General features: G+C 50.8%; 1 protein-coding gene and 1 non-coding gene across 7 annotated transcripts in view; both read right to left on the bottom strand.

The window, feature by feature from the left end:
* Positions 1 to 26,531, bottom strand: part of PUM1 (pumilio RNA binding family member 1) — an 86,186-nt gene that overhangs the window by 22,860 nt on the left and 36,795 nt on the right. For 4 of the 6 annotated variants that reach the window (XM_063419152.1, XM_063419155.1, XM_063419154.1 and 1 more), the window contains exons 7-13: positions 25,954 to 26,224; positions 15,278 to 15,371; positions 14,046 to 14,150; positions 8,364 to 8,515; positions 5,585 to 5,723; positions 4,092 to 4,235; positions 2,131 to 2,427 (exon numbers count right to left, since the gene is read on the bottom strand). In XM_063419152.1, the coding sequence (XP_063275222.1) occupies positions 2,131 to 2,427; positions 4,092 to 4,235; positions 5,585 to 5,723; positions 8,364 to 8,515; positions 14,046 to 14,150; positions 15,278 to 15,371; positions 25,954 to 26,224 (1,202 nt within the window). The remainder of the gene's footprint in view (positions 1 to 2,130; positions 2,428 to 4,091; positions 4,236 to 5,584; positions 5,724 to 8,363; positions 8,516 to 14,045; positions 14,151 to 15,277; positions 15,372 to 25,953; positions 26,225 to 26,531) is intronic. The other 2 variants (XM_063419153.1, XM_063419156.1) reach the window with 1 other exon arrangement.
* On the bottom strand, positions 10,477 to 10,563 carry LOC134561895 (small nucleolar RNA SNORD103/SNORD85). Its single transcript, XR_010083007.1, has one exon. It is a non-coding gene; the product is annotated as a small nucleolar RNA SNORD103/SNORD85 (small nucleolar RNA).

Genomic DNA, 26,531 nt, shown 5'->3' with positions numbered 1-26,531 from the left:
CTTTGGGGACACACTGAGACCTTTGGGGACACACTGAGCCCCTTGAGGACACACTGAGACCCTTGGGGACACACTGAGACCTTTGATCTGGCCCTTCCAGAGAAGGCTGGAGCTCCTCAGAGCCCCTTCCCTCAGCCTCCCAGGATAATGGGGATTTGCACTCCCCCTCCTGTTTGCTCCTGGCCATCAGAGCTGAACCAAAGCCCCGGGAGATCTCCCTGTTTGCTCAGGAGTGTGCCCAGCCTGGTGCACATTTCCCTGAAATCCCTGTGCCCACCTCCCATCAGGTCAGAAATCAGCTCCTGTTTGCCTCCAGCTTTATGGAGCTGGAAATCAGAATTCAGTTTCACTCCTAACCCCCATGGTTTTTAAGAGCTGTCTCAATAGGCAAATACAAACTCTTTAAATGCACTGTCAACTTGAGGGGAAAAAATCAATTTTGCATTAAGATTTTGTTTAATAAATAGTGAAATTGTTAACTGCAATGAACTGATCATTTTTCATGAGTGCACACGGGCTCCAGAAGCAGCAGGGTCAGAGTTTTATTCATTGATTGAGGGAAAACAACTTTGTGCATCTTGGCACTGAGCAAACCACTCCTGGAATTCAATTAGTTAAATAAACTGAGGTGAGAGAAGCAAATGCTGTGTTTACCTGGAACCAAGATGGTTCCAATTCTCAGGCTGGGCTGAAGGGAAATGTTTAGAGTAACTTTTTATTGCAAACTATTCCTCTGTAGGGTGACAGCACCTCCCTGAGCCTGTTCTGATGGAGCCAGGTTGGAACCTGCCCCTCACACTGATGAGAGAAGCAAAGTTCAGGGCATGATTACTGCCCTGAGACTGAGCAGTAATTAAAACACTTGTTCCACTTCAACCTGAGGGAAAAAATCCTAAAAACCCGCAGCTATCTCTGCATGGGTTTGATTCTGGGAGGAACCTTAGTCTCTGACTGCCCAACAACATCAAACCATGGACAGGAGGTGTCTCACAACCACAGTGATTCCTTTGGTGTGTGACAGGAACAACTCCCAGAATAAAGCACAGAAACCACCTCACATCAGCTTTTTTTTAAACTCATGAGGAGTTCCTCAGCCTTTACTCCAAGGTGAGAGGGGCTGATACACTCTGCAATCAATTCCTGTCAGCCCAGGATTCTACATGCAGGGAAAAATACTTACCATGATAACGCACGTAACAAACCAAGTTAATCACTCTGCAATTGCTAATTATCACCTCCTAAAAGCATTTTTGCCAAGAACTGCTGCAGATTTTAAAAGCCTGAAGCAGTCCCTAAAGGAAAATTCCCAGTTAGCTGGGATGGGTGAGGAGGGCTCAGCTGAGGGCACAAACTCCTTCCATCTGAGGCTCTGTGGCCTCCCTGCTTCCTGTCAGAGCCCAGGGCATCCCTCTGGTCACCCTGAAGGGTCTGAGGCCTGGGCAGGAGGGTTTGGAGACTGGACAGGGGGTCTGGGGTCTGTACAAAGGGGTCAGCCAGCCTCACACAGAGCCCAGGAGGACACTGCCTCTGATCCCTGGCCATGGGAGTGAATGCCCACATTGTATGAAGAATCACAAGCCAAGAGAATTCAAAATAAGTAGTTGTTAGTTAATCACAGAATGTAAATGTAGAATCCAGGATTTTTAGTGTATGGGTTTGAAGAGGCAAGATGGAGGAATTGGGGAGTGGCCCCTGTCCTCCTTGTTCTTGTTCTCGTTCCCCATTTTCTGCTGAGTTGGATCACAAGGATTGGGTTAGAGTAGAAATGACGTGTTAACATAGGTAGTAAGTATTGGTAAAATTCTGTAAATAAAAAGTTCATTGTGGATGGTGGTTGGGTCAGGGAATGGTACAAAGGGTCCGGGACCCTCTGACCTGCCCAGTCCTGCCGCGTGTCCTGCTCTGCTGGGGACGCCCTGCAGAGCTGAGAAAGGACTGAGAGATAATGAAAGAATGAACAACCCTGGAAACATGGACTGGCAGACTCAGCTTGTCTGCTCTGGCTCTGGCATGGGACCTTTCAGGCAAGAAAAGCTCAAAAAAACCCTCCACACCTCAGGGAACAGCAACCCCAAGGAGAATCTCAGGGAACAGCAACCCCGGGAGCCCCCGGAGGAGCTCAGCCCTCACCTGCTGTGCCGAAGCCGCCCAGCGCCGAGCCCAGCGTGGCTCCCAGGGAGCTGCTGCTGCCGAAGCCCAGCGAGGTGTTGGCGGGCTGGGCAGAGCCCTGCGAGAACAGCGAGCTGCTCTGCGAGTTGCTGCTCAGAGAGTTGTTGCCGTAGAAGGAGCTGGAGGCCAGGTTGTTGGTGGGCTGCTGCTGGGGCTGGGGCTGGGGCTGCTGCGTGCCCAGGGGTCGGAAGGGGCCGTTGGTGGTCCCTGCCAGCCCTCCTGCTGCTCCGTTGGCTGACGCCGCGGCCGCTGCCACCGCTGCGGGACAGAAATGGGAAAAGATTGGAAAAGACACCAGGAAAATCCATTCCCGTCGCACTTCTGGCTGCCCAACAACATCAAACCATGGATGGGAGGTGTCTCACAACCACGGTGATTCTTTTGGTGTGCGACAGGAACAACTCCCAGAATAAAGCACAGAAACCACCTCAAAACAGCTTTTTTTAGTCATGAGGAGTTCCTCAGCCTTTACTCCAAGGTCACTTCTGGAAGTTAAAACTTAGCAGGTTGCTTTGAATTGCTACAGGCTTTTTCCTTCAGGACCAAACTCTGCAAAAATCTCTGTTTTTTCTGTCTGAGCTGCCCACAGGCTCCAGGCTTGAGCCATGCCCAGCTGCTCTTGCTGCTCTCGGGCTGTTGGAGCTGCACAGATCAAAATCAGGAATGGTTCTTTCTCCAAAGATCCAAGAGTCCAATCAGTGCAGCCCCACACTTGCAAGGGTTGATTAGGAAACCCAAGTGTTGAAACAATTGAAATGATCCTTCAGCAGAGGAAACACGAGCCTGCAGTGCCAAGAATATCAAACTCGAGGACGTTTTGTTTTCAGCCAGTTCCAAAGTTAAAGAAAAAGCAAAATAAACAAGAGCTACGAGAAAACAATTAAAAGGCCCATTTCATAATCTGAGCTCAGTGCTGGCAGGAGCTGCTCACACCAATGGATTCTGGCTGAAAAATCCTTTAAAAAGGCTTAACTCCCCAGAAACCCAAATAAACGCCAAAGCAACTCACTGCAAAGGCCACTTTAGGCATGGTGATATCATAAAGCACAAACCATGCAATGGTTTGGGTTGGAAAGGACCTCAAAACTCATCTGTTACATCCCAGGGACCCCTCCCCCTGTCCCAGGCTGCTCCAGCCCCAGGGTCCAGCCTGGCCTTGGGCACTGCCAGGGATCCAGGGGCAGCCACAGCTGCTCTGGCAATTCCAGCCCAGCCCCTGCCCACCCTGCCAGGGAACAATTCCTGCCCAATCTCCCAGCCAGCCCTGCCCTCTGGCACTGGAAGCCATTCCCTGGCTCCTGTCCCTGCAGCCCTTGTCCCCAGTCCCTCTGCAGCTCTCCTGGAGCCCCTTCAGGCCCTGCCAGGGGCTCTGAGCTCTCCCTGGAGCTGCTGGGAATTCTGAAGGCTCCAGCAGTTGGCAAAGCTGGTGCCAGGGGACAGATTTAAATACCTGCCATGAAACTCTACAAAATCATTCAAGTTCCTGCTCCACTCCCTCTCCATGGCTGCTCCAGAGGCTCAGCCCAGGTTGAGCACAAAGAATGTTTCTCAACAACCATCCCTGGATGGATCTCAGTGAGGGCAAGTTTGTCATCATTGCCAGCGGAGCACGGAGGGGTGGGGACACTGGGGACACAGCAGGCACCTGGAGGGACCAGATGTCACCTGCCTGAGCCACTGGGGGGGACAGGACTCACCTGACCAGGAGGGAAAGGATTCACCTGCCTGAGGCCAGGAGGGGTCAGGACTCACCTGTCTGACCAGGAGGGGACAGGACTGACTTGACCAGGAGGGGACAGGACTGACCTGTCTGACCAGGAGGGGACAGGACTCACCTGCCTGACCAGGAGGGGACAGGACTGACCTGTCTGACCAGAAGGGGACAGGACTCACCTGCCTGACCAGGAGGGGACAGGACTCACCTGCCTGGGCTGCCGAGGAGCTGATGATGACAGGGGCAGGGGCCACCAGGCGCACGGGAGCCCCCAGGCCGTTCCTGGCGCCGGCGTTGACCACGAGGGCCCCGGTTTGGTCGTAGTAAGCAGCAGGAGCCAGCACTGGGTACCCTGCAGAGGCAAGCACAGGTGACAGGGCAGGTGACAAACACATCAGGCATGGCCAGGTGAGTGCAGTGCAAGAGGGTTTTAAAGGACAAGCTGAACGGAAAAAGCAAGAACAGCCCTGTTTTTCCTGAAGAAGTCTATGATGTTACACTAAGAATTTCAGGTTGAAAAGACTTTCTGCCCCCTAAATCTCTGATATTACACTGTCACCAGTGTAAATTCAGCTACAAAAGGGCTTAAGATACAAAAGCACCATTTCTGCTCCATGATAAGTACAACATGCTCAGAGCTGGGGCTGCCAGGGTGCACCCACAGGGAACTTCCACTCCTGTATTTTGTAAGGTTGGTACCATAAAATATTCTTTAATGCATGTAAATAAACTCTCATAAATAATGGTGATACACACTGCAGCAGACTGACAGAATGTAGTGATTTAGGCACCTCATTAAGGAATTTTACATTAAATGAAAACATTAAAATTAAATGCAGTAATTCTCTAAGGTGGGAGGTCACTAAGAGAATGTTCCCTGTGAATATTTACTTTGTAAATACAGGTACAAACATATATCTGTAATTGTATATATGTGTGTATTTGCTTTGCAAATACAACCCAAATAACAGAGATTAAAGGAAATCGACAGACTGCTGGAAATCTGCACAGTTCACTTTGTAACTTAATACTGCAACATTCTTCTTAAACAACAAAAAACCCCTATTAACAACCACCTGACACTGCCAGCAAGGAGACCTGAAACCCAAATAATCCTTCTTTCCTTACATTTAACCAGCAGGACATATCTGCACTTTTATTCTAATGAGCTCAGGTTTGTGCTTCGCCATCACAATAATATTCTGAATAACTGAATTTCAGCAGCATTTTACCCCAAAGCCTCAGGGATCAGTCAGAATTCCTACAGCAGCTCCTCCAGTGAAGAGCCAGAAATAAGAACTAAACCCTGCTCCCTTTTATCCCTTTTCTTTCCCTGTTTTTAAGCCTCTTGGAAGAGCAATCTTGGAAGGAAGCTTCTGTTAAGTCAAGCACCTGGCAGGGATGGAGAGCTGAGATGAATGAATGGGACTAAGAAACCTCTGAGGTTTAAAATACAGATCCCATAAGCTCCAACCATCCACAGAGAAATCTGGAGGTGCTTTTCCACAGGAGCCATCAATTCTTGGAGTACAGTGCAGCCACAGGGAGGTGACATCACTGCCACCCGTGCCACAAGGTCACCTGTGACCCCTCAGTGCTGCCCAGGTGGGGCACACCCAGCCCAGGGGTTAACCCCAAACCAACACAAGCAGGCCCTGCCAAGGCAGGAGTGGCAGTGCCATCCCCAGGCTCTCCCTGTACCTGGCATTCCTGCTGCCAGCCCCTGGCCGAAGGCCAGCGCGGAGTTGACGGCGGCGGCGGCCACCAGCGGATCCGTCTGCTGGCCCTGCTGGTTCTGGTTGGGAGTCAGGGGCCGCTGGCTGGCCCCTCCACGGAGCACCTGGAGAGGACAGAACAGGCACTGCGTTATTCTGGGATCCAGGGGACAGCCACCGTCACCAGGCAGGAGCACGACAAGGGGGGAGCCCTCTCTTCTTTGCTCTTAATTCACTTTTATTCACATTCAAAAGGACACGGAGGGGCTGGAGCACATCCAGGGAAGGGAATGGAGCTGGGAAGGATCTGGAGCCCCAGGAGGGGCTGAGGGAGCTGGAAAGGGGCTCAGCCTGGAGAAAAGGAGGCTCTGGGGGGACCTTGTGGCTCTGCACAGCTCCTGACAGGAGGGGACAGCCGGGGGGGTCGGGCTCTGCTCCCAGGAACAGGGACAGGAGGAGAGGGAATGGCCTCAGGCTGGGCCAGGGCAGGCTCAGGGTGCACATCAGGGAAAATTCCTTCACTGAAAGGGTGCTCAGGCTTTGGAACTGGCTGCCCAGTGGTGGAGTCCCCATCCCTGAAGTGTTCAGAACACACGTGGATATGGTGCCTGGAACAGGGGGCAGCGCTGGGTTAATGCCTGGACTTGATCTTTAGAGAGATTCTCCAACCTTTTTAATTCCCTGATCCCACCTCCAACACTCATCATCTGTCAGAAGGGTGTAAAAGCCACCTGCCCACCCCAGCTAAGGTTTGGTCCCTGTCACTACAGCCCCATCAAAAGCCCTCTTGAGCAGAATCCTTACAAAGCCCAACTAAGGAGCTGAGGGCAGGTGACAGGAGGTGACCTGGGTGTCTCCAAGCCACAGCCCCTGTGGAGAGCAGAGATCTGGTGACTTAAATCACAGCTAACCACGACCACAGAGCCACAGTGGGGTTTGTATGGACGAGCTGCTGTGGTGGGAGTCCCTCAGAAGGGAGGATGCAGAGTGGCCTTTGCTGCAACTCCCTGGGACAGGCTTGGTCTGTCAGAGCCTCACTCAGAGCTGCTGCAGGAATCCGCAAGCTCAGCTTATGAAATGAGCCATCCCTGTGCCCTCAGCACATCCTGCCACAAAGGTGACATCGGGGGTGTCACCTGCTGGAGTCACTAACAGGAAAAACTGACTGTGCACGGAGAGGCTGGGAAGGATCCCAGGTTCACTGACTGGGATGTGCCCCTCAGCCTGGACAGGAACCCTCCAGCCCAGGGAATCTCTGGGAGCCAGGAATTCTGCAGGCTGCAGCATTGCAACGCTGCTGGGTTTTATTAACACACTGTTAAGATGTCACAGGGGTCACAAATCAAGTGTCCACACTCAGTGCTCCAGGTTCCCAAAGCCTCTGCCTCAGCACTTTTAATGCAAACAATCCCTGCTGCATCCCCTCCTGGAGCAAGGTTTGCATTCCAAACCCCGCTCCCGACCCCACTCACGCCTGCTCCACAGCCATGAAAGTAATGAAACATCCCATAAAGGCCACTGGCACGGAGATATTTTATTTTAATAGCCTGAGCCCTTGCAGAAGCTCCCTCAGCTCATGCCTGCTGCATCTGTAAAGGCCTTAGAACACCTCCTGACTCTGGGGTTTGGTTTCTAAAGGGTTTTCAGCTTCTGAGCTGAAAATTCAGCTGCCAGTTGCTCTTTATTCTGCCACCTCCATCACCCAAGGACCAGACAGGAGAGCTGCTGAGGGGACTGAAGGCCAGCTCTGGCTCCTGACAATTCCCCCTCACACACCAACAGCACCACAGGTTTGCTGCTGCACAGCTCAGGCCATTCCCAACCCGATCCATTGGTGTTTTCCAAAGCACTGACACTCAGTAACTCACCACCACCCATGTACGTGTGCCACCCTCCACGTGCATGAGGGATAAACCAAATTACAAATGCACAGATGGCTTTTGTCCCTGTTTTTAGGAGAGGCCAAAGGGTTTTCTCCTTATGTAAAACTACTCAGAGCTGAGGCCAGGATCAGTCATGGGCAAAATCAGAGTTTTGAATGGCTGGAGCTGTGTCAGGGGAGGTTTAGGTTGGGTTTTACCCAATCAGCTGGGCCGGAAACCACCTTTGAGATCAGCAAGTCCAGCCTATGGCCTGGCACCCCCTTGTCACCCAGCCCATGGCACCGAGTGACAAAGTGACACACCCAGGCTCTCCTTAAACACCTCCAGGCACGGTGACTCCACTCCAGTGGGCAACCCATGACATCACCCCATCACTCCTTGTGAGAAGGAATTCTCCCTGATGTTCTTCCCCCAGAGGGAATGGGGATGGGAATTGGGACTGGGGATGGGAATGGGCACGGGGATTGGGAACGGGGATGGGCATGGGAATTGGGACTGGGAATGGGATGGGCATGGGAACGGGGATGGGCATGGGGATGGGCATGGGAATGGGCATGGGAATTGGGATTGGGAACGGGGATGGGCATGGGAATGGGCATGGGAATTGGGATTGGGAACGGGGATGGGCATGGGAATGGGCATGGGAATTGGGATTGGGAACGGGGATGGGCATGGGAATAAGCATGAGCATGTGGATGGGCACGGGGATGGGCACGGCCCTGAGGCTGCCGGAGTCTGGACAGCGCTCCCAGGGACGCACAGGGTGGGACTGTCGGGGGGTCTGTGCAGGCCCAGGGTTGGAGTCCATGATCTTTGGGAGCTCATTTCCAGCTTGGACATTCCCTGCCCCCGCCCAGGAGTGCCCTGGCAGCCCAGCCTTACCTGCTGCTGGCCCTGCTGGGTTTGCTGCGTGGTTTGCTGGTTGGCAGAGTTGGTGGCGGCGGCGGCGGCGGCCGCCTGCTGCTGGAAGAGGCTGGCAGGATAAACTCCCCAGGGAGTGACCCCGTAGTACTGGTGAGGGACCACGGCTGGGCCTGGAACACAGCAGGGCAGGGTGAGCTCGTGCGGGGCAGGGGCACACAGCACCCCAGAGCACCTGCCCATCGGGGCTGCCTGAACCGCATCGTGTGAAACCCTCGGCAAACACACAGGGATTTGGCACCTCTGGCACACCTTTTGTGAAGTTTCAACTCAGAGCTGGAATTTCAGCACTGCATGAGGTCAAACTCTGCCAGCAGTGATTCCATGTTTTTATTTTATTTATTTACAGGCAAGGAACAAAAATCTCCAACCCAAACAGAGGAACCTCGTTTCAAGCATAGAGATCAACCTCTCATCCCAGATGACATTGACAGCTCACTGCCATCCACCTTCAGCTCCTCCATAAACCACCAAACCCTCCTCACAGCTGGAGTGCATCAACCCTCAAGTGCTAAAATGTTCTTTTTCCAGCCCTGCTTTGCATTTGCAAATCTCCCCAAAAGAGGCAGCACCATCCTGTCCCTTCCCACACTCTCTCCTCACACTTCACATTTCTTCCTCAAACTTAAGAGGCTTAAAAATAATAATAATCCTCTTTGAGAGCACAGAGAAAGCCTCACTTTTGAAGATTCCTTGTGTTTATCAGGTCTCAGGACAGCACAGAAATTTGGAGATGGCAGAATGGCAGCCTCTCTCCTTAAATAATCCCAGTTGGAACAATGCTGGGGAAGCTCTCAGTGCTGGAGGGAGGAGCCCTTCCCACCAAGTAACATGGATGGGAATCCAATAACATTTTTTAATATGACTGCTTGATATCTTTATGAAAGGTCAGCAGAAAGGCAGAAACGTTCCCTTTGATTCCCAACTACATCCCCCATTGCAAGGGCTCCTTCCCCACAGCAGGAATAACTCAGGCAGAGACAGAGCCAGGAGTGACCCTAGAACAAACAAATCTTTAGGGATTCTTGGTCATGTCTGGAGTAAAAACAGGGATTTTTTTTTTTTTAAAGAGACACTCAGCACTTGGGTTCTGCCCAAGTCTGTGATTCCATGGAAAATAAAGGATGACAAAAAAGGGAGGTGCAAACACAACGCTGAGTGTTCAGTGTTAGCCTGGCTGTGACAAAGGGGGAAAATCCTGGAAGTCCCTTTTGCTTTTGGTTTTTGTTCCCTTCTTGATTTTTTTTAAAGTAACAGGCTCAACTGAACTCCTGCAGGATGCCAAGGACCTGGATGAGCTCCTGCTCCCACAGCCACACTTCAGGATATTCATTCCATGCTTTGTGCCAAATATTAAATTCATATTTCAAACACGTAAGAGTTACTCCCCTTATACCACTCTGGTTTTAACCACCATGCTTTCCCCAAATTTAGGATTTAGGTGCCCAGCTCTGTGCACAGCAGGGAGGTGCTGGCTAATTCCAGGCAGCTGCTGAACACCTGGATACGTATCTCACCCCAAAGCCCATCCTTGCTGGATTTACAGAATCAGAGAGGCTGATCTGCTTCTCCTACTCACATCTGGAGCAAAAACTGCTCATTTCTTACCATCCAACCTGGAAATTCATGAGCAGTGCTAGCTAAAATGGAAAAAAAACCTGCAGCAAATGCATCAGTGCCACGAAGGTGGTGCCTGTGGTGCCTCAGCAGGCACAGACAGGTAAGCAGTGAGTGATTTTAACCTGTTTATAATCACTGAAAGCACATCAGACCCCAGCTCCTGGGGTTCTCCTGCACCCAACAGGGAAGAGCTGCAATTGCTCCTTTTTAATGCAAGTCATTAACCTGCATTTGCCCTCAGGCTGCTGGAAGTTGCTGCAACCCCCTTTATCTGGGCAAAATTTGGGCATCTCTCTGGGATATTTTAGTCTCAGCTCCTAATTATCAACCAAGCACAGCCTGGATGGGTTTTTCTCCTACTCAGAGGTTGCTGCCAAAGCCTTGGGTGTGTAAAAGCAGAGCAGCCACAGAAGCTTTGAAGTTTGCAGGCAGCTGGGCTTAAAAGGGCTGCGAGTCTGGCTCAGCTGCTCCAAGCACAGGAGAGAGAGGCTCATTATTGAACAGAGTTCTCAGTGAGGGCAAGTGTGGCATCACTGCCAGACTGCAGCAGCACCCAGAGCTGCTCCCTCCCTGCAGCACAGGCTGCACCTGCCTCTGCACTCGTTAGAGCTGGGCATTCCTGGGAAAACAAACACCACTCCAGCACCTCTGAAAGCAAATACTGCCCGTGCTGGGTCTGACACGTCAGCCCCTGGACACCCACAGCTGCTCCTTTCGGGAACAGCAGCGAATCCAGCTGGGGCAGCGCTCAGAACGGGGTCTGTGCTCTCCTCTCAGCCTGCACACTCCAATCCCTCCTGCAGGAACAGCCAGGGCTGGGGAGCAGGGACACCAGCTCCTGCTGCCTCAGGGAGATCAGAGAGAGGCTCAGCAATTCCCAGGGATTGGGGGTGATCCCTTTGGAATTCCCAGCCTGGCACCCACAGCCACCCCCAGAGTGCTGTTTTGAGGGGTGGCAGGGAGGAACTGAGCTCGAAGGGCAGGGACTGCCCTGGCTGGCACTGTGGGGTACCTGGATAAACCCAGCTGCAGGGGCTCCCCAGCCCCAGCCCTGGCGAGGTGTGCACACATCCACACCTGCCCCACACCTGCCCCAGCTCAGCACCATGGGCCTGGGCAGTTCAAAACTCCCAAGGCTGAAAAAAATCCCAGAAGCTGCCATGGGAGGCTCTGCTTCTCTTGTAACCAGGTTATCCCAGCATTCACCCACTTCCCCACAATGAACAGGACTCTTCTCCTTTGAACACTTCAGCTCAGAGGGAATCATTTCCCATCACCCAAGGCTGAAAATCCCACAACCTGCTGTGGGAGCCTCTGCTTTTCCTGCATCCAGGTTATCCCAGCACATATCCACCTCTCCACAAAGAACAGGAACACTTTAATACCTGGAACACTCCACCCCAGAGGGAATCATTTCCCAACTGGCCTTAAAAAAGGCAAGTTTTCAGTATTTTGAGTGACATCTTTCTCAAATGATGGAAGGCAATTCAAAGGCAGCAGTATCTTCCCCACAGTTTAAAATCTAAATGAGGTTTTTTCCTAGGAAGTTCTTCCCTCTGCATTCAAATTTGTTCTTTAAAATGCTGCTATTGTTGGGAAAGAAGAGCATTATCCTAGAGCTGCCAGTCTCACAATCATGACAAACCTGCCATAATGGCAGAACTTTAACTGACAGATTATCTCTGCCATAAAACACACACAAAAGTTTCCTCTCTGCTCTGAGAGTAACTGTGAGCAATCAACTCCCAATAACCCCAAACTCATTTCTTCCATCTCAGAAGACTTCTCCAAGTCCTCCCAATTTAACACTCCCAGGAACATCAAGGAGGCTTTTTGGCTTTATATAAACATTTAAATTGTCCCATGTTCCTCCAGTGCTGCTCTCAGTCATGGCAGAAAAAAAGGGTTCTCAAAACTGAACAGGCCTAGAGAGAAAAGATGCTTTTCTGAAATAAACATCAACATGAAGTTTATCTTGTCATTTCTAGGGTCCAAAGCCTGATGAGAGGGTTAAAATAACTCCTGTTTCTCAGTGGTGTAACACTATAAATACACCCAGCGCATTACACATTATTTTGTTTCTTTCAAGAGTCATAAATTTAGAATTATTCAAGTAGAGGCCCTGATGCCAAGTTTTGGGATGCTTTAGGTATCCTTGGGGTGTTATTTCCAGTTCAAATGTCCAAAACCCAAGTTAAGCACAGCCTAGATGGGGTTTTCTCCTGCTCAGAGTCTGCACAAGCTCAGGCAGCTGCAGCTTCAGCAGAGCTGAGAAAAAGAAAAAAAAATTGTGGCCAACACTTTGTATTTCCTGGAAATGGGCCCCAGTTCCATGTGGTCTTTCTATGAAATGAAGCTGCTGACCTGCTGCTCCTCTGCACTCTGGGGTTACCAGAAATGGGCTCTGGAGGCCCTGAGGTGAGGCAGAAAGGCCGAGCAGGAACCTCTTTGTGCAGGAACCGCTCTCAAACCTCCCCCTCTGCCTGGAACCGCGGCTGCCAACGCTCTGCTCCTCCCTCAACTTCCCTCTGGAATTGGCCAACTCAGCTCAGCTCCTTCACTGCCTGCTCCATCCACACCACAGGAGGGTTCATCCAGTCCTCACCAGCAGAAGTCCTCGTGCTCCCGTCCCTGGCTCTGTCCCACGCAGTCACGGCGTCACTTGTTTGCCAACGCCGTGGTGCTGCCTCCACCCAATCTCCCCGTGGCATTGCACAATCCCAGCACAAAACTCCCAGCAAAAAACTCCCAGCAAAAAACTCCCAGCAAAAAACTCCCAGCAGCCCAGGCCAGATCCCAAATGACAATCCAAATTCTTTACATACACCTGCGTGATCCACTAAAAACTCCATCCAAGTGGGCAGCAGGCGCTGAATTCCCGTTTCAGAGCTGACCCCACGCTGGCCTCAAAGCTTAAAACCTCAGCAGGGGTTGTGTAAGAGCTGGCCCAAAGTCGTGTCCCAAACCACAGAGTGTCACATCCACACACAAGCCCGGTCTGTGGGTTTGACTGGGGACAGGCCACCCAAAAGAAGAGGATTGAAGTGAGTGTACAAGTTCAAGTGGAGCATGGCAGCAGTGAGAGCCTGCACAAACTGCCCCAGTCCAAACAGAGCAGCACAGAACATTCCCTCTGCCTTGCTCAAGGAAAGCCAGGCATGGTTAGAAAAATACTCCTCTAAAAGCACATTCTTCCTTTAAAAATCCTCTCCTAAAAGCATGTTCTTCCTTTTAAAACACACTTTAGAAGCATATTCTTCCTTTAAAATCCTCTCCTCTTTAAAGAACATTCTTCCTTAAAAATCCTCTAAAAGCACGTTCCTGCTTTGTCCCAGTGCTTGGGCAAAAGCTTTATGGCACCCACAGCAGCAGTCCAACGTTCACCCTGTCCCCACTGATAAGCTGTGGCACGGAGCTGGCACCTCCAGGATCACCAATTCAGGCTGTGACAGGAGGAATTAGGAACTGATACTGGAATATCTGGAGGAAGATCCTGCAGGAAGAGCAGAGGCTCCATCTTGGCTACCATTTGGAAAAGGGCACCTTCCCAGCATGAGCCTCAGCTGATATGGATGTGTTTACCTCCCAGGAAGTGGAAATTCCCAGCAGAATTTCAGGGAAGAGCTCGTTTGCAGAATGCATCACGAGCTGAAGAGAAAGGAGAAACAACCTTCCTGGCAGGAAACACATTCTGCATCTTTCCAGCCTTTCGTAAATTTGATGTCAGAGGGCTTCCTTGCTACTGTCAGTCACCAAAACACTCCAAAAATGGAGCAATATTTGTGTCTGTGAGTGGCTGCCTTCCCATTTGCCCTATGAGCCTGACCCCACAGCACACATTAAACAAAAATTATCTTGTTTCACCACCAGATTCAATGACAAATTCCGGTTTTACTCACAGCCACACCATTCTATCAATTCTCCCCACAGAAATGCTGATGTGCTGCTGTTTCCCTTCAGCAGTCAGACCCAGAGCAGTCTGGAGCAGGGAGTGGTGGGGAAGGCAGAGCTGCAGTTTCTCACCTAACGTGGCAGCCGCCGCCAGCCCGGCCGCGTACGGATCCGTCCCCGGAGGCGCCGCGCTGATGATGTAGGGGTTGGGAACAAAGGCAGCGGGAGCCAGACCTGCTGGAAACATTCCTGTCAGCAAAAACAAACTCAAGGGGACTGCAGCCCCAGCACGACCCCCTGCTGCTGCCTGGCCAATGCCAGACTCGGGCTGGCTTCATGGTTTGAGTTTTTTACAGGTTTTCTACAGGGAGGGAACAAGCAGTGAGTGTTGATGGGCAGAGGAGACATGTGGCATTAAAAAAACCCAATTCCAAGGATTCAATGCTCCTGAGGAGGTAAAATCCTTTATATCCAACAGCTCAGATGCTTCTGCAGGGCAGACAGACCCTGTTCAGGAGACTGGAGCTTGTTACTACTCTGTATTTCCTACAGCGAGTAAATCAGGACCCAACCCACCCCATTCTGAGCTCCATGCCCACCACAGGACCCCAGCATTCCACCTGCTCAGTCTGGAAAGGTTCAGGAGTGGAAAAGCATTCCCAGCCCCTGCAGGGGGACAGTTTAATCATTAGAGAAAGCCCAGGAGGCTGGGACAGGGGTGTGCAGGGCAGGAAGTTAAAAGCTGAACCATTGCAGTCCCTGGACTCCACTGAGCACACAAGGGCACAGCACAGAGCTGGGAGAGCCCAACATGTTTATTGGGTTTTGGGCAGGAAGAACCACCACAAATTGCTTATTGTGCTGGAAACATTAAAGTTTAATCATCCAGGAGCAGCCCTTCTACAGTTTTCCTGGTTTTCTACACATGATTAAGTGCTTTATTCCCAGTTAATAAATATTTTTTATGAATAATTTTTATTAATATCAATCATGTGTTTGCATAAATGACATTTTTCACTTTTAAGACCCCAGGCAGCACATTCAGCTGATATGAAGTTGTGCATTTCCCCTCACTTCACGGTGCTGTTACCCTGATTTATGCTTCACTTAGAGACTTCCAAAGCCTCTCAGACTGACCAGCACCCTCAGGAGGGTGAGAGTGTCAGTCCTGCCAGACAGGGAACTCCTTTAAAAGGCTTCTCAAGTGTGCAGGAGACACCCACAAATCCTTAACAGCACACTCCTGCTATGCGCTGATTATCATCTGTAACACACTTTAAACCCCCCCCAATCCTCTTCCCCCGTGTTTTCCCCACGGATGAGGAGCAGGGCAGTGGCAGGGGCTGCGGGAGAGGCAGACTCACCTATGTGTGGCTGGTGGGCAGCGGCCAGGGCGTACTGCTGCTGCTGGGCTGCTGTCAGCTGCTGCACGGCCAGCGCGTTGGGCCTCTGGAACAGCTGTGGGAGAGCACAAACACCCTTAAACCGGGCCCAGAGAGCCACTAAACTGGGCATAAACAGTCCTGAAACTGGGCACAAACAGCCCTTAAACCAGGCACAAACACCCTTAAACTGGGCACTAACACCTTAAACTGGGCAAAAACAGCCCTTAGACTGGGCATAAACAGTTTTTAAACTGGGCACAAACAGTCCTTAAACCAGGCACAAACACCCTTAAACTGGGCACAGAGAGCCACTAAACTGGGCATAAACAGTCCTTAAACTGGGCATAAACAGTCCTTAAACCGGGCATAAACAGTCCTTAAACTGGGCACCAACACCCTTAAACCAGGCACAAACAGACCTTAAACCGGGCACAAATACTCCTATAACTGACTCCAAGTGTGCTTTGATCAGGCACAAAACACAAACAGTGTCCTGAAACCAGAGACAAACACCCCTCAAATCAGGCACAGAGCACAAACAGCAGGCACAAAATACAGTGTCCTTAAACCGGGCACAAACACACCAACAGTGCCCCTAACTCAGACACAAACACACCAACACTGCCCGAACTCAGACACAAACACACCAACACTGCCCGAACTCAGACACAAACACACCAACACTGCCCTAACTCAGACACAAACACACCAACACTGCCCGAACTCAGACACAAACACACCAACACTGCCCTAACTCAGACACAAACACACCAACACTGCTGAACTCAGACACAAACACACCAACACTGCTGAACTCAGACACAAACACACCAACACTGCTGAACTCAGACACAAACACACCAACACTGCTGAACTCAGACACAAACACACCAACACTGCCCCTAACTCAGACACAAACACACCAACACTGCTGAACTCAGACACAAACACACCAACACTGCTGAACTCAGACACAAACACACCAACACTGCTGAACTCAGACACAAACACACCAACACTGCCCCTAACTCAGACACAAACACACCAACACTGCCCTAACTCAGACACAAACACACCAACAGTGCTGAACTCAGGCACAAACACACCAACACTGCTGAACTCAGACACAAACACACCAACACTGCCCCTAACTCAGACACAAACACACCAACACTGCCCTAACTCAGACACAAACACACCAACAGTGCTGAACTCAGGCACAAACACACCAACACTGCTGAACTCAGGCACAAACACACCAACACTGCTGAACTCAGACACAAACACACCAACACTGCTGAACTCAGGCACAAACACACCAACACTGCCCTAACTCAGACACAAACACACCAACACTGCTGAACTCAGACACAAACACACCAACACTGCCCTAACTCAGACACAAACACACCAATACTGCCCCTAACTCAGACACAAACACACCAACACTGCTGAACTCAGGCACAAACACACCAACACTGCTGAACTCAGACACAAACACACCAACACTGCCCCTAACTCAGACACAAACACACCAACACTGCCCTAACTCAGACACAAACACACCAACACTGCCCTAACTCAGACACAAACACACCAACACTGCTGAACTCAGACACAAACACACCAAAACTGCCCTAACTCAGACACAAACACACCAACACTGCTGAACTCAGACACAAACACACCAACACTGCCCTAACTCAGACACAAACACACCAACACTGCTGAACTCAGGCACAAACACACCAACACTGCCCCTAACTCAGACACAAACACACCAACACTGCCCTAACTCAGACACAAACACACCAACACTGCTGAACTCAGGCACAAACACACCAACACTGCCCTAACTCAGACACAAACACACCAACACTGCCCTAACTCAGACACAAACACACCAACACTGCTGAACTCAGACACAAACACACCAACACTGCTGAACTCAGACACAAACACACCAACACTGCTGAACTCAGGCACAAACACACCAACACTGCCCTAACTCAGACACAAACACACCAACACTGCCCTAACTCAGGCACAAACACACCAACACTGCCCCTAACTCAGACACAAACACACCAACACTGCTGAACTCAGGCACAAACACACCAACACTGCTGAACTCAGACACAAACACACCAACACTGCCCTAACTCAGACACAAACACACCAACACTGCCCTAACTCAGGCACAAACACACCAACACTGCCCCTAACTCAGACACAAACACACCAACACTGCTGAACTCAGGCACAAACACACCAACACTGCCCTAACTCAGACACAAACACACCAACACTGCCCTAACTCAGACACAAACACACCAACACTGCCCTAACTCAGACACAAACACACCAACAGTGCTGAACTCAGGCACAAAAACACCAACACTGCCCCTAATTTAGACACAAACACACCAACACTGCCCTAACGCAGACACAAACACACCAACACTGCTGAACTCAGACACAAACACACCAACACTGCCCTAACTCAGGCACAAACACACCAACACTGCTGAACTCAGACACAAACACACCAACACTGCCCTAACTCAGACACAAACACACCAACACTGCCCTAACTCAGACACAAACACACCAACACTGCCCTAACTCAGACACAAACACACCAACACTGCTGAACTCAGGCACAAACACACCAACACTGCTGAACTCAGGCACAAACACACCAACACTGCCCTAACTCAGACACAAACACACCAACACTGCCCTAACTCAGACACAAACACACCAACACTGCCCTAACTCAGACACAAACACACCAACACTGCTGAACTCAGACACAAACACACCAACACTGCCCTAACTCAGACACAAACACACCAACACTGCCCCTAACTCAGGCACAAACACACCAACACTGCTGAACTCAGACACAAACACACCAACACTGCTGAACTCAGACACAAACACACCAACACTGCTGAACTCAGACACAAACACACCAATACTGCCCCTAACTCAGACACAAACACACCAACACTGCCCTAACTCAGACACAAACACACCAACACTGCCCTAACTCAGACACAAACACACCAACACTGCCCTAACTCAGACACAAACACACCAACACTGCCCCTAACTCAGGCACAAACACACCAACACTGCCCTAACTCAGACACAAACACACCAACACTGCCCCTAACTCAGACACAAACACACCAACACTGCTGAACTCAGACACAAACACACCAACACTGCTGAACTCAGACACAAACACACCAACACTGCCCTAACTCAGACACAAACACACCAACACTGCTGAACTCAGACACAAACACACCAACACTGCTGAACTCAGACACAAACACACCAACACTGCTGAACTCAGGCACAAACACACCAACACTGCTGAACTCAGACACAAACACACCAACACTGCCCTAACTCAGACACAAACACACCAACACTGCTGAACTCAGGCACAAACACACCAACACTCCTTAACTCAGACACAAACACACCAACACTGCTGAACTCAGGCACAAACACACCAACACTGCTGAACTCAGACACAAACACACCAACACTGCTGAACTCAGACACAAACACACCAACACTGCCCTAACTCAGACACAAACACACCAACACTGCCCTAACTCAGACACAAACACACCAACAGTGCTGAACTCAGACACAAACACACCAACACTGCCCTAACTCAGACACAAACACACCAACACTGCCCTAACTCAGGCACAAACACACCAACACTGCTGAACTCAGACACAAACACACCAACACTGCTGAACTCAGACACAAACACACCAACACTGCTGAACTCAGACACAAACACACCAACACTGCTGAACTCAGACACAAACACACCAACACTGCCCTAACTCAGACACAAACACACCAACACTGCTGAACTCAGGCACAAACACACCAACACTGCCCTAACTCAGACACAAACACACCAACACTGCCCTAACTCAGACACAAACACACCAACACTGCCCTAACTCAGACACAAACACACCAACACTGCTGAACTCAGACACAAACACACCAACACTGCCCTAACTCAGACACAAACACACCAACACTGCCCTAACTCAGACACAAACACACCAACACTGCCCTAACTCAGACACAAACACACCAACACTGCTGAACTCAGACACAAACACACCAACACTGCTGAACTCAGGCACAAACACACCAACACTGCTGAACTCAGACACAAACACACCAACACTGCTGAACTCAGACACAAACACACCAACACTGCTTAACTCAGACACAAACACACCAACACTGCTGAACTCAGACACAAACACACCAACACTGCCCTAACTCAGACACAAACACACCAACACTGCCCTAACTCAGACACAAACACACCAACACTGCCCTAACTCAGACACAAACACACCAACACTGCTGAACTCAGACACAAACACACCAACACTGCTGAACTCAGACACAAACACACCAACACTGCTGAACTCAGACACAAACACACCAACACTGCTGAACTCAGACACAAACACACCAACACTGCTGAACTCAGACACAAACACACCAACACTGCCCCTAACTCAGACACAAACACACCAACACTGCTGAACTCAGACACAAACACACCAACACTGCCCTAACTCAGACACAAACACACCAACACTGCTGAACTCAGGCACAAACACACCAACACTGCCCTAACTCAGACACAAACACACCAACACTGCCCCTAACTCAGACACAAACACACCAACACTGCTGAACTCAGGCACAAACACACCAACACTGCCCTAACTCAGACACAAACACACCAACACTGCCCTAACTCAGACACAAACACACCAACACTGCCCTAACTCAGACACAAACACACCAACACTGCTGAACTCAGACACAAACACACCAACACTGCTGAACTCAGACACAAACACACCAACACTGCCCTAACTCAGACACAAAAAGCAGCAACTCCTTCTTCTTCCAGCAACCCATTCACAGCACATTTCCTTTCACCTCCACAGATATTCCACCCTACATCTCAAAATATCTGAACTCTTTGGAATCGATGTGTTAATCCAGCTGAAAACCCCACATTTCTGCAGCCCAGCCATCCCCAGCTGGGTTTTCCCTCTGCTGCTCCCTCTCAACCCCAAAGGATTTATCCCAGCTCCTGCTCACACACAGCTGCAGCCTGCAGTCACCAGGAGTATATCAGGTGTTGGCAGTGACACCAGTGACACCAGTGCACCCTCCCAGTCTGCTGAAGTGTACAATAGGATGGCAATGGGCTGCAGAGCCAAGTCTGAGACACCCAAGACGCCATCAGAGCCACCAGAGGGGACACAGCCTGAGGTGGACAAACCCCAGACCAAACATTCCTTAACCTGCAGTCTCCCTGCTCGATTCTCAAGATTACTGAGAACTTATTTCTCACTAAGAAACAAAATAGGATTCACTTAAAGTATTTCTGCTGAGGGTTTAGGGATTTTTTTTGTTTCTCCAGGGCCTTACTAAAAGTTTCTTCCCAGCTTCTTTTGCCTCTCTCTAAAGGAAATCCTTGAATTCATCACTTTCAGTTCTAATGAAAACATTTAAGGACACACCAGCTGAACATCTCCTCTGAAATTATCCAGTGTATCCATCCCCTCTCACTTCCAGGGATGATTTCCAAGGTGGGAATGACTTCACAGAGCGCTTCGAGCAGCGTTTTCTCCCTCCACTCCCTCAGAAAGGACTTGGATGCCCAAATGCCTGCGATTTTCTCACCTATAATCCTGCCCTCCTTTCAGACAAGTGAACTGCTGGCAGAAGCGGCAATAATTCTGCCCAAATTTTTGGCAGAAACCCACAACCATCAAGAAGAAGTCCAGAAACATTAAGAAAACTCGATTTTTTTTTTTTATTAAAAGCAAAAATTTGAGTTGGTTCTCCTGAGAGCAGGGTGAGCAAAGCTGTGTGAGAAAATCCACCTTTATTTTTGTCTTTTTACAAGTTCAGGTGGAGAAAACACATCTGAGGGATCAGCATCAGGTTTATGAGGTGGAAATGCAGCACTGAGGGGAGGCAGAATTAACCTGCTGTGTGCCAAACCCTCCCAACAGCTTTGTCTGCTCATCCCTCAGGACACTGGGGCTCCTACAGACACCCAGGGGGTACCAGAATGTTCCTTGTGGAGGAAAAGATCAGACCTACAGCTCCTTTATTGCCTCCCTGGGCCATAAAACGCCCTGAGCAGGCTGGGTGCACAACACACCTGCTTTTCTTGCCGATTCATTGTTCGGAGGTGCCATTTGTGCCACACAAAGCCGGGTGGCAGCTCTGTTCAGTGCCACCTGTCACCAGGGGCTGGGGCAAAGCTCCACTGACACCCCTGAGTGCAAAACACCAAGGAGATCAGGGACAGCAGGAGGTGCAGAACATGGAATGAGGGACAGTGGCTCTGTGGGAGTGACCAGCAACATCTCACTGATCAGCAAATATGGGGAAAAAACCCCATATAAATCCCCTAAACGGCTTCCTGAAATGTGGATTCCTCTGGAACATCCTCAGGTTTGGAGTCTGCTTTCTTATTAGTTCATCAATTTTAGCTTTTTAGCTTTCTTCAGCTGCAAAATTTCAGCCAACCCTTGAAGTCTCCATATGTTTTTATTTTCCAGGTATCTGCTTTTCCTGCCTGTGGATGTGGATTCTGTCACAGTGAAGCAGAGAGGAAATGGCTGGGTTATTATTACCTTGTCTTGAGGGCACAAAAAAGCATTTATCTCCCAAAAAACACCTCTTGTGCTCACTTTACACAGTGAGAACTTCCACACCTCCTAAATGCAACTCAATGATCCATCTGGGAATCAGAAAAACTGGGGAAAAGGAATCCACACCTACTCAGAGCCTCAGGATTTCACCATCAACTTTTCACCTGCTGCTCTTGGCTCTTTTTGTTGTCTGCTTACTCTTGGGGCTCAGCTAGTCCCTGCAAAATTTGACATAAAAGGTCTGCAGGAAAGCTGGAGGGGACTTTTTACAATACAGACAAGGGGGAATGGCCTTGAACTAAGAGAGGGACAATTTAGGAGGGAGATTGGGCAGGAATTGTTCCCTGGCAGGGTGGGCAGGGGCTGGGCTGGAATTGCCAGAGCAGCTGTGGCTGCCCCTGGATCCCTGGCAGTGCCCAAGGCCAGGCTGGACACTGGGGCTGGGAGCAGCCTGGGACAGGGGTCCCTGCCAGGGCAGGGGTGGCACTGGAGGGGATTTAAGGTCCTTTTCCACCCAAACCATTCCAGGATTCTGTCACCTCTCCCTCTCCCTGTTCTAATTCACAGCCTTGCTCAGCTCCCTCCGAAGAACCTCAGCCCAGCTCCAACCCTGCAGCTGCAGATTTCATCCTGCAGCCTGTCCAAGGAAGCAGAGCCAAGAAAAACCATCCCAACTGCAGGCTTTGCTCAGCCAGATAAGCCACGGGAGCTCTGGGAATCATCAACTCAAGGTATTTAGGAAGAGCTGTTAAGGCCCTGCTGCGCTGTCTCCATCTGCTGACAGCACAGCCCCACATTCCAAACCCACAGATCAGCATTAAAAGGTGGGATTGAGGCAGGGGAAAAAGGACAAGGAACCTCTGCAAAAGGAATATTAACCTGAATTTACAAAGGTATCAGATAAGGGCACCTGCAGCACTTCAGGCTGCTGGAAAATGTATTTGGAGTGAAAAGCTACAAAGCCCTGACACGGTTCTGGAGGAGTTCAGGGAGATCATCCAGCATTTCAGTGAGGCAGTTCCATGTGCAGACAAATGAAGGATGATTTCCAGCACGTGGAGGAGCTCACTGAGAGAATTCCAAGGAAGCACAACCCCACAGTTATGGGAATGCTGGGGGATCAGATTTCCCTCAGTCAGTTTCTTCTGCAATATCAACATCTGACATCTCTAATCAGATCACACATGGGTAAAAGCTTCCCCTTCCTCATACTGCCTGAGCTGGCCCTGCCTGGAATCCCTTCCAGGATGGAATGCTTCCCCACAGCCCCAGAAGGCACTTTCAGGGATGAGATCCCATGTTCAGGACAGATTTCCTGCTGACAGCAGAATGGCCAAAGTCAGATACTCCTTTCATGCAGGCTGAGAGTGGCAGTGGGCAGCCAGAACCCCTGGCTTTGGGGATCAGCAGTTAATGAAATGGGCACAAATGTGAGCCAAGAGCGCTGAGGGGGCATATCTGGCTGGGCAATGAGTCCTGATCTTTACTACAGCACCTCAGGCTGCCAAAAGGCTCCTGTTTGCTTTCACTACAGGTGAAAGCTGCAACAAGGGTGAAAATTGAAAACAACAGATCCTGTCTGACAGTGCAGCACGGCCTGGGTGAGACTGAGGGACAGCAGCTGTGTCACAATGCTCCCCCAAAATCAGGGAGAGACGAGAGGGGATTTGGGCTTCACAACAGAGAAATGGAGTTCAGAAGGGTCTGGAGCCCCAGGAGGGGCTGAGGGAGCTGGGAAGGGGCTCATCCTGGAGAAAAGGAGGCTCAGGGGGGACCCTGTGGCTCTGCACAGCTCCTGACAGGAGGGGACAGCCGGGGGGGGTCAGGCTCTGCTCCCAGGGAACAGGGAAAGGAGGAGAGGGAACGGCCTCAGGCTGGGCCAGGGGAGGCTCAGGGTGGGCAGCAGCAGGAATTTCCCCATGGAAAGGGGGCTCAGGAATGGGAACTGCCCAGGGAGGTTTGGAGTGCCTGTCCCTGGAGGTGTCCAAAGAAGGACTCCGGATGTGGTACTCAGGGCTGGGGACAAGGTGGGCATCAGGCACAGCTCGGACTCGATGGTCTCAGAGATCCTTCCCAACCTCAGCAATTCCGTGACTCCCAGGCAGTTGGTGACACCGAGGTGACATCAGCTCCACATGGACAGTGCCCATCCACTTGGTATGAAATAAAAAATCCAAACCCAGCCAGGAATCCACATCGCTTCCCAAACGGGGACCCTTCCCTGCCCTGCCTTCCTTTGGGAGGGTTTATTCCCACTAGTGAGGTGCCAGACATGCCAAATTTGAAATCTTAATTTTTACAGGCTGGAAGAAACAAATAAAATCTCGAACTTGCAAATGAGCCCTCACTTAAATAGAAAACCCTGACAAAATGCAAATTCCAGGCTTCCCACTCCTGCTGCTCCAGCCCCATCTCTAATGCTTGTGCAGAAACAGCTCACTTGTGGAGCCCAATGTTTTTAAAATGGAATTAATGTTTCTAAAAACACACAACTTTCCTGGTTTAAAAGTAATTCTGGCATCCCAGGCCCTACACCAGAGCAAGACAAAGACTTGGAACTGTGTGATTTTTTCCCTTTTTGAACTCTACAGCAGCTCTTTAATTTAATCATTAAATTTTCCATCATTAACCTCCCAAAGATGCTGTAGAACAGAGCAGCCAATTGAGCTCCAACACAGATATTTACATTGCTTTTAAGACTGTGATAACTCAGCACAAACTTGGCAATGGCTTCCCTCACTCCAGAGTGCCAGAGGCTCTTCTGCTAAAAAAATCAGATATTTTAGGAAGCCAGGGAGAGTTATATATCCCTGCAATCAGCTGCAACAAAGGATTCCCTTCTTCTTTGAGGGCTATCAGACTTGCAAAGGGAGAGCAATAAAGTTTACAATCATTACCCAAACGAGCAGGAACAGGAGCAGAGCAGGAGTCGATTGCTGGAGCCAGGCCCAGCATTCAGCAGGAGCCAAGGGAGGCTCTGCATGAGGGAGTCTGGGCTTGTGTGGGAGAAAGGTCAAACAAGCCTAAGCCAGGCTCAGATAAAGCGTTGTAGTACTGGACTCTGCCCTGGGAGTTTAACCCAGGCTCAGGTAGAGAAGGGTTGAACTTGTAATTGCCTCAGGCTGCTCTGGCTAGGGTAGCAAAGCCCAGTGTGGGGCTCAGCAAAGCCCAGTGTGGGGCTCAGCAAAGCCCAGTGTGGGGCTCAGCAAAGCCCAGTGTGGGGCTCAGCAGGGCCCAATGTAGGGCTTAACAAAACACAAAACCCAAGTTAGGGCTCAGCAAAGCCCAGTGTGTGGCTCAGGCAAGCCCAACGTGGGGCTCAGGCAAGCCCAACGTGGGGCTCAGGCAAGCCCAACGTGGGGCTCAGGCAAGCCCAACGTGGGGCTCAGGCAAGCCCAACGTGGGGCTCAGGCAAGCCCAACGTGGGGCTCAACAAAGCCCAACGTGGGGCTCAACAAAACCCAACGTGGGGCTCAACAAAACCCAACGTGGGGCTCAACAAAGCCCAACGTGGGGCTCAACAAAACCCAACGTGGGGCTCAACAAAACCCAACGTGGGGCTCAACAAAACCTAACGTGGGGCTCACACCTGGGCTGAGCAGGTGCTGGGGCTCAGTCACTTCTCAGGCTCCAAGTGTTTGGGGGTTTTTTAGCACTTTGTACTACTTTAAAGCTCTTTTTCCATGCCAGCTCTTTGAGACACTCGGGGTGACCAGAGAGGGCTGCGCTGTGGGAATTGCTGGGGAATTCAGTTTATTCCAGCTGCCAGGGGAAGCAGATCTGCCCCGGCTCCCAGGAAGGACACACAAGAACACTTCCAACCCTCCTCCATCCCTTTTCCCGAGACAGGATGCCAGGCTCATCCCACCCCCGATCCCCGGGGATGGATCAGGAGCAGCTCCTCACCTGCTGCTGGGAGTTGTAGTCGAAGAGCCCCACGGTGGCGGCGGCCGAGTCCACGGGGACCTGCGTGCCGGAATAGTCGAACTGCAGCGGCTCCATGCCCACGTGCTCCATGGGATCCAGCGGCACGCTCTGCGATTCCATGTTGGAGAAGTCCTCCACGGGCTTGGCCCCGTTGGTGCTGGCCAGCTGGGCCAGCCCCTCGGAGCCGTTCTGGCTGGGGCCCAGCAGATCCACCTCGCTGGCTGAGTTCTGGCAGTTCCCGGGCGTGCGGCTGCGGGGAGAGAAGAACGCGTCAGGAGAAAGGGCAGGAGAGCTCCAGGCCAGCACCTCAGCCCCAGAACCCCCTGGAGGGGCTGGGCACAGGGGGAAACACAGACATGGGCTGAAACAGCTCTCCAGATTAACTCTGTGAGAAATTGGTGCATTTAAACAACTAAAAACTAAAGTCGGGAATGCTCCATCACACCCTCAGATCCATCAGAAATCAGCAGGTGCTGTGCAAGAGAGGGGAAAAATAAAGAGATGGTCTGAAACAGCTGCCAAGTTAATTGGATGGAGAAATTACACAGAATCACAGA

Source organism: Prinia subflava, chromosome 24, assembly GCF_021018805.1.
Source record: "Prinia subflava isolate CZ2003 ecotype Zambia chromosome 24, Cam_Psub_1.2, whole genome shotgun sequence".
Taxonomy (NCBI): domain Eukaryota; kingdom Metazoa; phylum Chordata; class Aves; order Passeriformes; family Cisticolidae; genus Prinia; species Prinia subflava.
This window is presented reverse-complemented; position numbering and strand designations above follow the sequence as displayed.